Here is a 16,393-nt window from a genome sequence, read left to right on the forward strand (position 1 = left end):
ACATTCTGACTGCCTTCATAGTGAAGGCACTTATGTACGTGTCGGCCTAGTGCGTAACACACGTACCAATGCCCTTATATAATTGTGACTTTTCGTCACCAGGAGGGGCTTTTGGATGTGGAAAAGCTGGAGTGTGAAGATGAACTGACTGGCACAGAAATCAGCTGCTTACGCCTGAAAGGACAAATGATCTACTTGCCTGAAGCAGACAGCATTCTCTTTCTTTGTTCTCCAAGGTACTTTAAACCTTAAGAGTTCTATAATAATGATTTTCATTTTACAATTACTATTTTTAAGAACACTTATGAGAGTACTACTGCAGAGATTAATTGGCTCAAGTATTGATTTCATTGGTTTTGATGTCTTTATACTAAAAGAGAGAGAAGCCTTTAACATTGGAACTTGACTGATTATTAAGTAATTCAATACAAACATTGGGATGCTCTGGCCCGGTTTGTACAAATGAGAATTCCTCATGATTACATGATTTTTGGCAAGTCTTGTCTTTTGTTTCTTATTCTGAGAATGCTAAGAAATTTCACAATGATTTGGTTTCCTATGTCGGTACATATATTTTTGCAGTAGTTTTAACATAATGGAGCAGTGATAACTATAAAGAAGTGGTTGGGATGGGGGATTGAATGGAGGGCTTCTTTAGCTAAGAGCACGTTAAGCTAACACATCAGATTACACAGTTATGATACATTAATCTCCTGCGTAAAAGGGAGAGGGTGGATGAAGAGAACAAGGGAAGAGATTACTTTAGCGTAATCTCGTTTTTATTTTTATACTGAAGAATGTGCATTTGATATATTCATGGAACTCGTCAAGGATAATTCTGTATTTAGATGCAAAAATCGAGAACCATGTGTTAACATGAATGAACATAAATAAGGTATTTTGTAGAAGGGACATGTTCTACAATTCATCAGAAGTTCAGGAGCATAATCTTTCTTCTGTTATTCCTCAACCTTTATTGTTCATTTGAGTTTTAAATGCTCCTTTGGCAAATTTAATTGTACCCATATTATTATATATTTCTCCACATTGCAGTGTGATGAACTTGGATGATTTAACCAGAAGAGGTTTATATCTGAGTGATATTCCATTGCATGATGCTACCCGTGATCTGGTTCTCTTGGGAGAGCAGTTCAGAGAGGAATATAAACTGACTCAAGAGCTTGAGATCCTGACTGACAGACTGCAGCACACACTGCGTGCCCTGGAAGATGAAAAGAAAAAGACAGACACGTAAGAACCAAATTCTGATTTTGAGCTGAAACAGTCACAGCAATATATTATTTATAGCTACCTTCTTCAAAAATTAACAGAATCTTGGAAGGAATATGAGAGATATTCAGGGCTGATAATTTTGGAATCAAGAAAGAACATTTTACTTTATCGCCTCATAGAGTATTTCTTTATTTAGATTGTCAAATGTCATCTGCAGTCTAGGCTGTTATATGCACAGGTATTTTGATGGCTCTTCCCTGATAAGGAAAGTTATGAGAAGTGAACCGACAATCCTTTTTGCTTTGTGAATGACCTAAAACAGTAGTTTTGCAAACTCTCTTACATGCAATCCTTGTACCCAAGGAATGCCCAAATGCTGCTATTTGACAGAGTTCTGTAAACCAGCTGTAGACCACTTTGTCTTTCTGGACCGCCATGCTCACGTGTTAATAGAACAGAAAAACATACCTTATAAGCCTCAAAAATAGTCTATGTAAAGGTGAAGTTTTGCAACAGGCTAATGCTATGAATTTGATTTTATAGTTACCTATAGAAATTTATCTTAATTGAGATGGCAGAAATGCTTAAGCAATAAGCAAAAATGATCCAAGACACTATTAACAGATCATATCAGAAGAATTCATAATATATGTCTCATTTTGGTAGTAATTTAGAAGTATTAACGTGTGTTTGAAATGTCATGGCTTCAGGTATGCTGATGTAGATCAGTTCCTGTTTCCCAAGTAAAATATTCTTTAGTAAATGTCTTTATATCGGTCTTTGATGATGCAAGTATGCTATAAACCCTATGGGAGGTAAAAAGTTAATATTTGAAGAGCGCTGATGTAAAGACCTTTCTCCAAATTCTTTCTGTTTTGCTTGTGCCTTTCTTTTCTTACGCTTTTAGATTACTGTACTCTGTTCTACCACCGTCAGTGGCAAATGAGCTGAGACACAAGCGTCCTGTTCCAGCTAAGCGGTATGACAATGTGACCATTCTTTTCAGTGGCATTGTTGGATTCAATGCCTTTTGTAGTAAACATGCCTCTGGAGAGGGAGCGATGAAGATTGTTAATCTTTTAAATGATCTTTACACGAGATTTGATATTCTGACTGATTCACGGAGGAATCCATTTGTTTATAAGGTAAGCAGAAGATTTTCGAAGTATTTAATTTGTGACTTTTCAATAGTTTACTGTCATGTCACTCTTTTCCATCCTTTGGATTTTAGGCTTTTTTTAAAAAATAGTTATGTTCTCAGTCTTTGAACTGTGTTACCTGATATTACATAGCTGAAGAAGAGTATGTTGTTTATCTCTAAATGTGTGAAGGAACATAAAGGGCTTCGTTCTCAGCAGGATTTCTGCACAGTCACCCAGCAGGTGGATACATAAATGTACTTCAACGTTTAGCAGGTGTGAACACTTATACAAGGAATTTGTGGTTCTGCTGACCCTGTGCTTTAAGTTTTTTAGTCATATATCTGAGTATCCTGGTTGTAAATTAAAACTTATTATTCAGTTATTCAATGTGAATTCAATGTCTTCATTAGGAATGAGGTGTAGCTGCAGATGCAGCTGGTAGCAGGTAGATAGGTAGATATATATATCCCATGTATACATGTACATGTGTATGCGTGTGTGTTTATATGTACGAGATTCATGCCTAGCTTTTACTAGATATAAACTTTTATCTGCAAGTGAATCAAGGCTGTGAGTCAAAACAAACATAGTGCTCAGTTTCTACAGAAATCCAGAAGACCCCAAAAGAGAGCCTCCATTTCACGTAATCACAGTGTCATTTTAATTTGTTACATTGTTAGCATACAATAAATTCTCTTCAATAACAAGCAGAAATGACAGGAATTAGGGTGATCTGAATTATAATCAAGTAATTGAGATAATTAAGACATATGTGTCTTGATAGGTGGAAACAGTTGGGGACAAGTATATGACAGTGAGTGGTCTACCAGAGCCTTGCATTCATCATGCACGATCTATCTGCCACCTGGCATTGGATATGATGGAAATAGCAGGCCAAGTTCAAGTAGATGGTGAGCCTGTACAGGTTAGTAAATGTGTGGGCTTGAATGAAAAGCCCATTCTTTGATATGATGAAAATGCTTTGAAATATGATAATGCTCAGATCCCAGTCCATGCAGGCCTTGTTTTTGTTAGATTTTGAGACTGATATCTACAAATAATATGAAGAGTCTCCCAGACCTTAAAATCTAATTATTGTGCTTAACCTTTTAAAAGACTAAATTAGGCCTGCCATCATTTATATTTGTTTTCTGCTCATTTCAATCTAATCAACAAATTCCCATTCTGCATCAAGTACAATTCATTGATTCTTCTTCATCTCAATGAACAAAACAACAATATTCCATCACTGATATTTTTGATCATGCCTCAGATGCTCATGTCAGCAGGAGAAAATATTCTATTAAAAAGAAAAGGACGGTTCCACAGGCAGTTATGGCAATGATTACTGGCAACTATGTATATTAGTGGAAGTTCACTCATTGTGGGATTTTATGAAGATGTTGTGGCATTAATACAGGACTGGGGAGGCTGCATTGACCTGTCCTCATCAGAAGGCTGTGAGAGCAAAATAAGTAATGAATGTGATGCAGATTTCTATTTATATGAATATTAATGGCCTAACACCTAGCTTAGATCTGTGTACTTTACTTTGTCACTGGGCAAAGAAGTGAGAAGGTTTGATTCGAGGCTTTACAATAACTGTAATCCGCTGTAAAAGTGAGCTTCTCCAAACCCCTGTCCTATGTCTTGAGCTTTTAAATGCAAAATATCATGATGTTTCCTCTGAGAAACATCTTTTTTTCTTGACCTACACCATCCACTTCCGCATCTTCTGAGCACTCATTAAACACAGACCTGCACAGTATGCCTCTCTTTACACTTTTTTAAATTTCACAGTATTCTGTAATCAAAGAATCATAGAATGATTAGGATTGCAAGGGATGTTGAAGATCACCTAGTTCCAACCCTGCTGCCATGGGCAGGGACACTTCCCACTAGACCAGGTGGGGCATCCACAGCTTCTCTGGGCAACCTGTTCCAGTGTCTCCCCACCCCACACTAAAATAATCTAATCTAAATCTCCCCTCTTTGAGTTTAAAACCATTACCCCTCATCCTGTCTCTACACTCCCTGATAAAGTCCCTCCCCATCTCTCCTGTAGGCACCCTTTAGGTACTGGAAGGCTGCTATAAGGTCTCCCTGGAGCCATCTCTTCTCCAGGCTGAATAACTCCAACTCTCTCAGCATGAATTCACTGGAGCTTTAATAGCAGCATGGCATGGTGCACACTGGAAAAATATGGAGTTTGTTCTTTCATGTGAGAGGCAGAGCCATGACCCTACAATTAAAAAAAGTTATACAAAACACAAAATGCAAGGCTTTGAAGAAGCAGGAGTGGCACATAGAAAAAATAAACTCTAGTAGACAGAAATGTCACGATACCTATATTTAGTCAGAAGCATCAGATTAGTTACGTTGATTTTGAATATACTAACTTTATTTTTTCTCTCTAAAGATAACAATAGGAATCCATACTGGTGAGGTAGTCACAGGTGTCATAGGCCAACGGATGCCACGTTACTGTCTTTTTGGAAATACTGTCAATCTAACAAGCAGAACAGAAACTACTGGGGAAAAAGGAAAGATCAATGTCTCTGAATATACCTACAGGTGAGTGATGGCAGTATTTTTGTCGACATTTTCGTTGACACCGTAAAAGAAATAACTTTGTCAGCATAACATCAAAGTGTCTTTGGAGTTCAAAGTGACAGGACTCCCGCAACACATTATTTGAGTACATGAGTTCTCATGAAACTGTGTGGCAGACTGCATCATGATATACCATTATTGGTATGCAAATATAATAATGATCTAGAGATAGATTTGTCTCGTTTGTTAATTTGCTCACATATCTGTAGCATGTTTAATATTTTATATAGTGCCTGGTGTGCATGCACAGTACATATATTTACATGTTTTCTCTTTCAATTTCAGGTGTCTTATGACACCAGAAAATTCAGATCCTCAGTTCCAGCTGGAGTACAGGGGTCCAGTTTCTATGAAGGGTAAAAAAGAACCAATGCAGGTTTGGTTTTTGTCCAGAAAGAGTACAGAGACAGAGGTATGACTAACCAGAGTGTAATTTTATTTTTTTTAAACAAGGCATAAACATGACAAATTTAATCTAAACCACTGAGATCCATTTGCATTTGCAAAACTAAATGTTCCCTAGAAAAAAAAAGAAGAGTTTCGTACAACACTATTTCATTAATGCATTTACTATCTTGACAGCACATTAAAGTCCTTGATTATTTGTCTTTGCAGTTTATGCAGTCCCTGAAAGAATACTTTTGTTTTTTTAAAAAGTCCTTGAGGGAATGCCAAGTGTTTAAATATTTATAACTCCCTCTTCTTTCGTATTTCGCCACTGTACTAAATTTGCAATGTAATATCCATTTCTGTTTAGCTGACATGTCTAGTTATCAGCACTTCAAAATTCACCATTTGCTTTCTTACAGTGAGTGAATAAATGTGCCTTCAAATATTTAGGCAACAGTCCAGTGACTGCTTGCAGGCAGGTTCTCACCTGATGCGTACGGTGGTCTCTTAACCCCAGATGGATCTGCTTGTTCAGAGACTGTTGCATGATAGAGGTCTTGCTTTAGAAATATACAGGATGAAAACTTTTTCTTCTAAGTGACAAGTGAGCCTAAATCCTCTTCTCAAAATGATGTAGGCTAAAGCTCTTCAAGCACTGAGTGGTCTTTAAGCATATGCCTCAGTTTCAGAAGTCTGGGCATGTATTAACCAAAATCTCATTAAAAGCCAATGAGATCTAGACTCGAAAGTGTGCTACAAACTCAGACACTTAATAAGGTTACAGTATGCCAGCTGATTTGCCATAGCTGAGCAGGTGCATACATTACAGCCATTACCAAACGGAGGAAAAAAGGGTAAAAGTAATTTACGTAACTTGAATTTTATCCCAAAGTAATACAAAAAGAAAGTTTTGTGCTAATGTATTTAATCTTAAAAATACTCTTGACTAAAATAATGAAAGTCATAAGTTACTTTATCTGAAATAATTTTTGTAAGTCACAGGAGATTAATAACAGGTCTGAATACTCATGTGCTTCTGAACATGAAATTTAGGCTGTTAAACTGTTTGGGCTCTTTAGGAGATCTGTTCCAGATTTGTTACCACTGGTACCCAACTATATGAATACTGACTTTTTAATGGTGATTCCCAGTATTAACCCCCACTATCGAACTTTAGGGGAAAGCCTGTACTTTAGCTCTGCTGAAGTCTGTATTTTAGTGTGTATTACTTACAATAATATTCTGGGTGCCAGTTTTGATAATACTTTTCTATTTTTATTCTATATCAAGATTAAATATAATTTCACATGGCTACCATTCTTTCCCATCCATAGTTGTATTTAAAATGTATTTTAATTAAACACCTTTAACTTTTTTCTGCATTATAAATTATGTCGTATCATTTGTAGCAGGGCACATTGTAATTTTAAATGTAAAATTTCAGAGAGGTACTGAGTCAGGTGGGTATTTTCCTTGTTTCAGCTTCACACGTGTTTAATATGAATATAGGGTTCAGATAGTTTAGAATTTTAAATATTGCAATTTCCTTTTAGCGATCTTGTACAACAGTTGGTTTTGTTAATCCTCACAGCAGTCCCAAGAGGTACTTGCTGATCCTATTATCTAGTAATCGAGCTTTGTAGAGGGGGACATGGGGACAGGAATAAACCTGACAGAAAAATACTGTCAATCTGATTTTCAGGAGCACTTAAGACTCACAGTTTAAGCACACTCAAAAAGTCTCACTAATTTTTGTTAGTTTTTCTTAATTCTGAAATTCAGATATACATGTGATTCTTATAGATAGAAGGACTTCTCCCATCACAGGTGTCTCTTCTAAACTGTAGTAAGTTTGGGATAATAGGAGACTAGAAAGATACGTTCATGTGGTGATTGGAACTGATAATCATTTTGTCAGAGGTGATTTTGAAAAGTGAAAGAATATAATCCTCTAATATTTTAATTCTTTTTCACTCCCTGCACAATTTCATCTGTCCATCCACAAAAAGCTGCACTGACTTTTACTCCTTTAAGATTTTCTGAACTGTTTGCAGTTTCTTTTTGTCTTGTGAAGGTACTCTTCATGTTATTTCTGGCACTTTATAGGCTGAACATAATAGCTGTAATCCAAAAGCAGAACTCAGATAGCCAGCTTTTTATGTTTGTTTACCTTGGAGTTATCACTTTGTTATAGGCAAGGGTGTAGTCTTGATTTGCTTTTCAGACTCTTATTCTCTCTGACCTTTCAAAGACATACACATACTAATGTATTATCAAGTACAGTGCCATGAATTTCAGGGGACTGTTCACAACAATAAATATGGCATGTTAATATATATTTGGAAACTATACAGTAAATTTCCTGAAAGGTCATTCCAGAATATTGCAAGAAGTGGCTCATAGAAGTAAATGTGAAGCTATTTCTTAAATCATCCTGAAGATATTTCTGCTGATTATTCTTTTACTGTGAAGTTTTCTACCTCCAATATCTTTAAATCTAGGATAGATTCACATTAGTGATATATTCTCCTTTTCATTCTATCCCTTAAAGAGTGATTAGCTCAGCATTTGCAAATCTGTCAGCATAATATTTTACCCTGAAGCCCAGTAATTAATATATGGTGAGTAAAGAGGACAAAATACTTACAGCTGGCATAGAGATGTGAAACCAAGGCTTTAAATATGCTGTCTCTGCTAGGCCTGTAGAAAATGATAGGGTTGGAGCAGCTCAGCATACCTCAGACTTGGTTCCTAAACTGGCATCTCTAATATCAGTCACCATGAGCAGTAGTCACTTCTGAGAAGGACCTGATTTGCAAGAATCAGTGTTTGCTTGGAGTGCTGCTCCTTTACTTGTTTCCACTTAAGGTATCTCTTCCATGTTACCGTTACAGCAAAAATTAGAATTGCATCAGAAATACACACAGAACAAAAGCAGCTGTGATGGATTATTCATTTTGCATCTGCTTGTTTGCGTGTTACAAGATGAGTTATCACTAGCATTATTATTTTAACAGAGGTTCATCTGCAGCTTCTCTCTTGAGAAACAGATTTGTAAAAAATCAAGCTTGCAGAGAACATCAGATGTCTGATTGTAATTTCCATCGTTCCCCCCTTTCAAATATCTTTTTCTTCTGCCCTGTCCCCACATTACTGATGGGAACAAGTTAAAGTATCTCAGTCAGAGCTGGTAGCTCATCAGGGAATGTAGGAATTGTTACATTCCTACATATGAAAGTAATACGTGCGTTACCTGTGCTGTGTTTTATTGTTTTTATTATTTACTGATATCAGTTGCAAGTTGTAAAATGTATTTTGTCACTGCATTGACCCACCATGTTGTTGCTTCAAGGAAAATCCCTTACTTCTCAAATTCTACTTGCATGCACTCAAGGAAACAAAGCAAGATGCTTTCTGAGCTGAGGGAAGAGGAAGAGGACGCTGGATAGGGTGCAATACTGTCTCCAACTAGGGTGCCAGGCAGTAAGGTTGAGTTATGGATGTTATTTCACATCATATCTCCCATTTCCATGTGCAGTACTATTGTCTTTTGCCCTACTCCTGGAATTATACTCACCATTTTTCTCCAGGCTCGCTTTTTTTTTTCCCCCTTAATGTTTAGTATTGTTTTATTTCTGCTATGAGCATGTATTTCAAGCTTTCCTTTTTTTTGATATGCATTTTTGCACGTCAGTCATGTGACCCTTCCTACCACCAGATAATATTGACTAAAATTTTGTAGTATGCACGCCACAACTAACCACTTCAGTCTGATGCTTCACATCTTCATCTTCATCTCTGAAGTATAGTGGGTATGTGAATCAGTGACATTTCCGGAAAGACAGGTATTCCAGTTGTTGGGCAGAACAATGAACCTAAAGAACTATTTTTAAAAATAATACCTAGAGCAGCATTCTGAAAATTATCGTATAAATGTTGTTTATCAGATTTAGTTCTGCTGTTACCATGCTTCCCGTTCATTTTGTGAATAACACTTGATGCACTGTAAATTCCTGGTTAGAAAAAGGTTCCTTTTTTGATATCATCCTGCATTTTCCCTTTGTAGACGCTATGTAAACATTTTCTATATTAAAGGGGGGCAGTTGTTTGTCTGATACTGCTATTTGAAGCATGTGCCAATGTACTTCTACTGAAATGCTGTTCACTTGCGATGTATTTCTCATTGATTTATATTAACTAAATTAAGTTGTCATGTTAATAATAGACTGATGGACAATTTTAGAGCACCTGTAGTGCTTTGACTCTTTTTCTGATGGAGCCCCCAGAATTGAAAGGCATGCTGCCAGGACATGGTTGTCATGGTTGCCTTTTGATTTGGTCTCTCTGATTTTCAGAAATGATCTTATTTTATTCCTTGGGAGGACCTGATAATATTCTAGGCATCATGGCATAATTAAAGGATGTAAAGCTTGTAAGGGACATAGCATCTTTTATCAGCAGATACAGTCAGTAAAAGTGGACAAGGTTTCAGATGCACAGACCTTCCATAACTTCAACATACAGTGCATTTTTATGTGAATAATATCTGTTCCTATCTGACTGATAATTTCTGAGTATTTGCATTATAAAATAGGATAGTGCAATTACTTTGTGTATAAAAATTGTCTATATCTAGTATACCTTATCAGCACAGAATATATATGTATAAATGTTTCATGTTAATGTGCAAAACAAATTGCAATAAATTATTTTTTCCACTGACTTTGAGAAATTTGGGGATTTTCTTTTCGGTGAAAGCTGTGTTTCATTATTTGATACACAACAAGTATATTCTCCATTCCATAATTTGAAGTCCAAGTTTAAGTAATTTATGGAGTTATTATTCCAATGCTTGCAAATGTCCAAGAGTCTCCCACGTTGAGGCTAATGGATCACATTCTCAGATTAAAGTGGTGTCAAAAATGCATAGATTAATGCTCCAAAAGTAGCAGACAAGGTCACAAAAATGCATACATTCCTTTGAAACACTTGGACAACGTTTGTCCACTCTGAGCAGGATGTACATTACCAACCAAAGCTTCAGGAATGGGAAATGAAGAGAGGAAGCCACATTCATTCCTTCTCATCATCTCACTGTCGGACAGCAACGCCTCCCAGCACTCCGTGAGAGGTTGCCCGCGCTCTAATAGGTAGACAACAGCAATTTGCACTTCAAGTTGATCAAGCTTACTAAAACTTTAACGGTGGCTCTTAAAGAAATGGGATTTGTGACAGCTGTGGTTGTGCATTGACAGAATTCATGCACAGGAATGTGAAGTAACTGAAGTTTCTGTATTACATGTCAAGTTGATAGAAGATGGCACGCCAGAAAACTCGAATAGTGCTCTGAGTTTATATTTTACCCTCTTAATCATTTCAAAGTATCAAGGCTCCTGTTAAGATACTCTGTGACATAACCAATTTCTTAAAGCACTAGAATAATATCTCATAGATTGTGTTCATATATCTGCTCTTTATCTCAAGGAAACCAACATGATTTAGGCACTTAACCGCTTTTATTACTAAAACTGGTCTTCACTTAAATGCTGCACTGAGCTACTAAAATTATACTTTGGTTAAATATTACTCTCAGATAACAGTCCAAAACTTCTGCAAGTATTTAGTTCTTTTATGTGTGCTCTACTGCCTCTTTTATTTAACTGTAGTAATTTACTTTTTCAGTAGAAGCTCTCTAGCTGAAACATGAAGCAAAGTAATTACCAATGTCTATTTCAAAGGCATTTACAATTGCATCTGTTTTACTTTAGTATTTTTTGAAACAAGGAGAAGAAAGGGGAAAGCAGCAATGAAATTGCAAAATATGGAATGCTTAGCTGTTTGTAATCTTCTGAATCATTTGCTTTCCTTTGAATTGATGCAAAAGAATTTGAGTTTCTGTGCTGGTATTAACTAAGGCTGTGGCCTTAGCAGAGAAGACTCGGCTACTCTACTGCTATCTTAAATTTGGCACTGCGGTTACCTTCCATAATGCAAGGTTGAGTAGTCTGATTGTTGCTACTGTTTCTTGGATAATATACTCCCCTTTTTCCTAATACAGGGCTTGAGAAACAGCCGAAGGACTTTCCCTGGCTTCAGTAAATTTTAAAGCAAGCTTATTAAGCACATACTGTCAATAAAGACTTCCACAACCAATGAGGCGATTTGATAATGTGGCCCATATTTTTAGATTATGATCTTTTCATTGACCTTCCCTATGTGGAATTCTGTCAAAACTTTATTTTTTTAAGTTTATGTGGGTAGACAAATATGTGTCTTTACTTTTTAGCAAAAATACTATCAAATATAGCATTGTAAGAGGGAAGTATTATTACTAAATTTACTTTTTAATCACCAATATATTTCTTACAGGTTCTGTTGAGATGTTACAAGTTATGAGCCTTATGCAGTCAATTTTTTTTAATGTTTGTATTCCATGAGGTAAAAAATATAAATCCAGTCCCCAATGGGAACAAACTCTGGGAACATAGTTTCATGTTGCATAATTCTGGGGGAAAAACAGAATGATAAACAATGAATGAGACACTCATTTGGGTATCTACTTACAGTATTACCACAGCAGTTATTCTTGTATTTTTGACTTACAAAAAGAAATTAAAATGTTCTGCTGTGGTTAGGGAACCAGACGGGCTTTATAAATAAGAATAGCTTGAAAACTATCTTGAAACTTCAATAAATGGGAAGGGCATGGGCAGAATACTGCTGGTTTTAACTCTATATATGTTTCTGAAAAGTTGCACATGGGGACAGACCAAACAAGAACAAGCTAGACAAGCAGAACTCCATTTTCTTTTAGGAGAGTGTGGGCTGGCAAACTTTGCCGTTCTGGCAAACACATCTACAGGTGTCATAGCTGGGATGTAGCTGGAAAGTGCGAACAAGTCAGCAGCTAGAGCAGAAGACTGAATGTCAGGTCTCCAGCTCTGATCTCTTTGATTGATACCACAAGCTATTGCACAGCTCATAGTTCAATTTTTTCCCCTTCTGTATCCAGCACCAGCTTAGCTGTAATGATCTGAGGTACAGTGTCTCTCCCTTCCCCCCAAACGTGACCGTGTAAGAGAGTGATGTATTACTCATGAAAGTAAGGGGCCTTTATCCTTGCTGTGATTTCTGTTGGGACTATCCACTGAGCGCAGCTGAATGCACACTAAAATTTTGCAGGATCTGGGGATTTGTTCACCTTCACTACAGGTTTGTAGGAGCAGGAGACAGCAGTATGTGTTTTAGACCTGGGTACAGTAATAAAAACCATTGCCGAGAAAACTGTTGCTGCTATTGGGCTATATTTTGTTTGTTTGTTTGTTTGTTTTTAGAGGAACTGCATGGTTTTATTCTTACCTCACAAAGGCATCATTGGTAGCAATGGTTTATTAGCACCCAGAAAAGTCAATTTAGCTCTTATATACATATATAAAATATATTTATTTTATATATATATATATATATATACACACACATATAAAGGACATCCTCCAGGAACAAGTCATGAAGACAAAAGTGCAGAAACCAATTAGGTTATGTGAATTTTTTTCATTACTTGGTTCCAGGGTTTAATGTAGGTGGTAGTACAAAATGTATCTGACTAGTTACAAGCCCACACTTGGAAGACAATCATACGCACAAGAAGGAACTAGGAAGAGATATGCTAGCATCTGATACAAATAAGAGCTGGGTGGAGCTTGAGGCCCCAGAACCTTTTATTTGAACAAAACACTAGTAAAAATTAAAGCTAATAAACATTTGAGTGTGGTGCAGCCAAGCTGTGCGCTGCAATACACACTCCATGGAGCCAGAGCAAGGCCTGAGGCATCCGTATCCTAATGTGTCTTTCGTTCACCATGTAGACAGGTCAACACTGTACATATATTGTCACAAACTGTAAAATGGTTATTCAGTGCATTTCCAGAGCCAATGTATATTAAAAAAGAAAATAACCCAACATGTTGGATCATCACGTTCTAGCAGTATGAGAACTTAAAGAGAATTCGGTACTCCTGTCCTCCGGACAGTCATCAGGCAGTCAGCACAGCAGTACAAATGGGAGCTTATGCGCTACTGTAAATTAATTCTGTCAGTCACTGTGTTGGCTTATCATCTCCAAGAAAAAGGATGTTACTGGACTTTTAGTCCTGTTTTATTTGAGTGCCAGGGACACACAGAGGGTCCGTGTTATTATTTTTCAGTTAACAAGATTCTTTCTTTCCTGGGGGAGAGTCTGAAACTGTTGTCATTTCATGGACTTACCTGACAATGAGCAGGGAGCAAGTAATAAGCCAGTAAACAGCCGTGCTGATCTAACTGTAAAGAAAAAAGAAGTGGCTCTATTGCCCAATCTATAGCTGCACATACAAGGCACTATTTTTTTTTCTCTATTGTTCTTCAGACTTTTGGCTGGCTTTGGGTGACAGTTGTGGAAAAACTGCAACAATACGTGCCGTCTCCACCAATTCACTCTTTGTTTGTTATTAGCAGGAAAAAGCTAATGTTAATTTTCATCATAATGGTCGATGGGTCTTTCAGCCAATGTGACTCTTTTGGAGATAACGACAACCAGGGAATGTAAGAACAATTTTGTGATTATTATTCTGGGATGAAGATGTGTGTTCACTGTTATAAATGTTTTGTTCCAGACTATTCCACATATCCAGCAGTCAGACTGACGTTGCCTTTGTTATTGTTTTTTTGGAAAGACGATTATGGGGATTTCAATATATATAAAGCACCTAGTACAAATGTTATGCTACACTACAATTGTACTTTCAAGGGAAGCAATTTTGTGTGATGAGAGTCTATGAACTCGCAGCAGTCCGCCAATGCTAGTGCACATTTGTTTTTATCTGTTCATACGCTGGACACCTCTGGCATGAGGCCTGTGTGATTTTTTATGTTGTAGGTTCTCAGGGTCATTCTAGCCTTCCAAAATTGATTTTACCCTTTGATAAGTGTGGTATCCTGTCTAGTGCTCAAACAACTGACTTGTGATTAAAATGACAGAACTTAGCGGAGTGCAGCCAAAAGACTCAAAGTGTTCATAGTTCCTGGCTGGTGTTAATCATAATCCTGAAATGGAGACCAATTAAGTCAATAGTCCTTGAGCCTTTGTTTAAAAACAAAAACCAAACAAGAAAACCCCCACAAAAACTACATGGCCATAGTTTTCAGATGAGAAATAAAACTCTGAGTTCAGTATTGCTGAGTTCAGGCCCTATGTCAATATGAGAGTGGTGTTGTAATGAACTGTGTGAAAAATCAAACCACCTACATAAATCTCACTGAAATATGCAGTCTACTAAGTGGGAAGAAATGCACATCTGTTTCTCACAAGTCCTAAACATTGTGTGTAAAGTTCCTGGAAAAAAAAGAAAGTGGGTTATGTCCTGTTATTTTCAGGTATTTTGTGCAAGTCTACTTAATAATAAATGGCAATTTTTGTATGCAAAGTGTTCAGGAACACTGATTTTCAAAAAACCTGTATTAGGAGGTTGAAGAGTAAGTATCCTTTTTCCACAGAGGGCACAGTGGTGGACATTCAGAGGTTTAACAGCCTGTACAAGAAACCAAAGCCTTGCCTTCTGTCACATTATAGCTGTTAGTGGGCAATTGTGTAATGATCTAGAGGGTAAGAAACTTGTCCACAAAGTAAGAATACATGCCTTTTCACAAAGCCTTACTCTCCCAGATCATCCTACCTCTCAGGTTTTACATATATATATATATATATATATATATATATAAAATATATACATAAATAGAATATCATATCATAGAATGGTTTGGGTTGGAAGTGACTTTGAAGATCATCTAGTTCCAACCCCCTGCCATGGGCAGGGACACCTCCCACTAGACCAGGCTGCTCAAAGCCCCATCCAGCCTGGCCTTGAACACTTCCAGGGATGGTGCAGCCACAATTTGTCTGGGCAACCTGGACCAGTGTCTCATCACCCTCGCAGTAAAGATTTTCTACCTAATATCTAATCTAAATCTCCTCTCTTTCAGTTTAAAACCATTACCCCTCATCCTATCGCTCCACTCCCCAATAAAGAGCCCCTCCCCATCTTTCCTGTAGGCCCCCTTTAGGTACTGAAAGGCCACTGTAAGGTCTCCCCGGAGCCTTCTCTTCTCCAGGCTGAATAACCCCAACTCTCTCAGCCTGTCCTCACATATATCTATACCTATCTCTATATCTATATATATCACACTTTAACTTCTGTGTAGGCCACCTTGCTTCTTTCCATGCTGCTTGGGCCTGTGTCCAGGGATAAAGACAATACAAGGCCTATAAAACAAGTACAATAATACTGCAGTAGTCCTGATGAAGGTACTGTGCGGGGTCTGGGCAATTACTCTCTAGTCCCTGTCCCTGCAGTCCTTCTTTTCTGTTTAACGTAAAATGTATAAGCAATCTTAGGAACATAATTATTGGCAGGGAAAGGTACAGCTTTACAGGACTTTACAGCTTTACAGGACAGGAGAGGAACACCTGAGGTCCAACTAGAGTGATCAAAAAATGTTCCAGATTGCAAACAAACTGTTTTCTCATCCGTGGCTGTGTAAATTCAAGGTTTGGTGTACATACACTGTTAAACTGGAGATGTCAGTATTTTTTTAAGCTATAATTGTTCTATCACGGAAATGCCAAGAAAAAGTCATCATTTATTTATTTATTTATTTAATACTTGTCCTAGGACAGTTTTTTGCTTGCTCTCATTATTGGGGAGGATTCCTTTTCCCGCTGTGGTATCTGTGCCTAAATGTTGACTTGTATTTTCAGTTGGAAAATACAGCACTACAGAGACAATCTCCATTGTCTCTTGCATTTCCAGGTATGTCTCATTTTAACTATGATACTTCCTAATCTTTGGACCATGTTTTTCCCGCCACCGTGGCACTGCAGCAGTAGAAAACATTACTCCCTGACTGAGTGCCACAGCCTATCAAAAAGAGCCAAACTGAACCCAGCACTTTTTGAAAAGCCACTGATTCTCATTACACTT

The 16,393-nt window shown here is 37.3% G+C and overlaps 1 protein-coding gene across 1 annotated transcript in view; it reads left to right on the forward strand.

Moving 5' to 3' along the window:
• GUCY1B1 (guanylate cyclase 1 soluble subunit beta 1) overlaps positions 1–10,100 on the forward strand; it is a 46,927-nt gene extending 36,827 nt beyond the window's left edge. The window contains exons 8-14 of the mRNA XM_063336112.1: positions 103–236; positions 1,054–1,251; positions 2,141–2,378; positions 3,160–3,300; positions 4,795–4,949; positions 5,274–5,400; positions 8,773–10,100. Coding sequence (XP_063192182.1) covers positions 103–236; positions 1,054–1,251; positions 2,141–2,378; positions 3,160–3,300; positions 4,795–4,949; positions 5,274–5,400; positions 8,773–8,796 — 1,017 coding nt within the window. The 3' untranslated portion in view covers positions 8,797–10,100. The remainder of the gene's footprint in view (positions 1–102; positions 237–1,053; positions 1,252–2,140; positions 2,379–3,159; positions 3,301–4,794; positions 4,950–5,273; positions 5,401–8,772) is intronic.
• The last annotated feature ends 6,293 nt before the right edge of the window (positions 10,101–16,393 follow it).

The sequence above is a fragment of the Chroicocephalus ridibundus genome, chromosome 5 (assembly GCF_963924245.1).
Source record: "Chroicocephalus ridibundus chromosome 5, bChrRid1.1, whole genome shotgun sequence".
NCBI classification, from domain to species: Eukaryota; Metazoa; Chordata; class Aves; order Charadriiformes; family Laridae; genus Chroicocephalus; species Chroicocephalus ridibundus.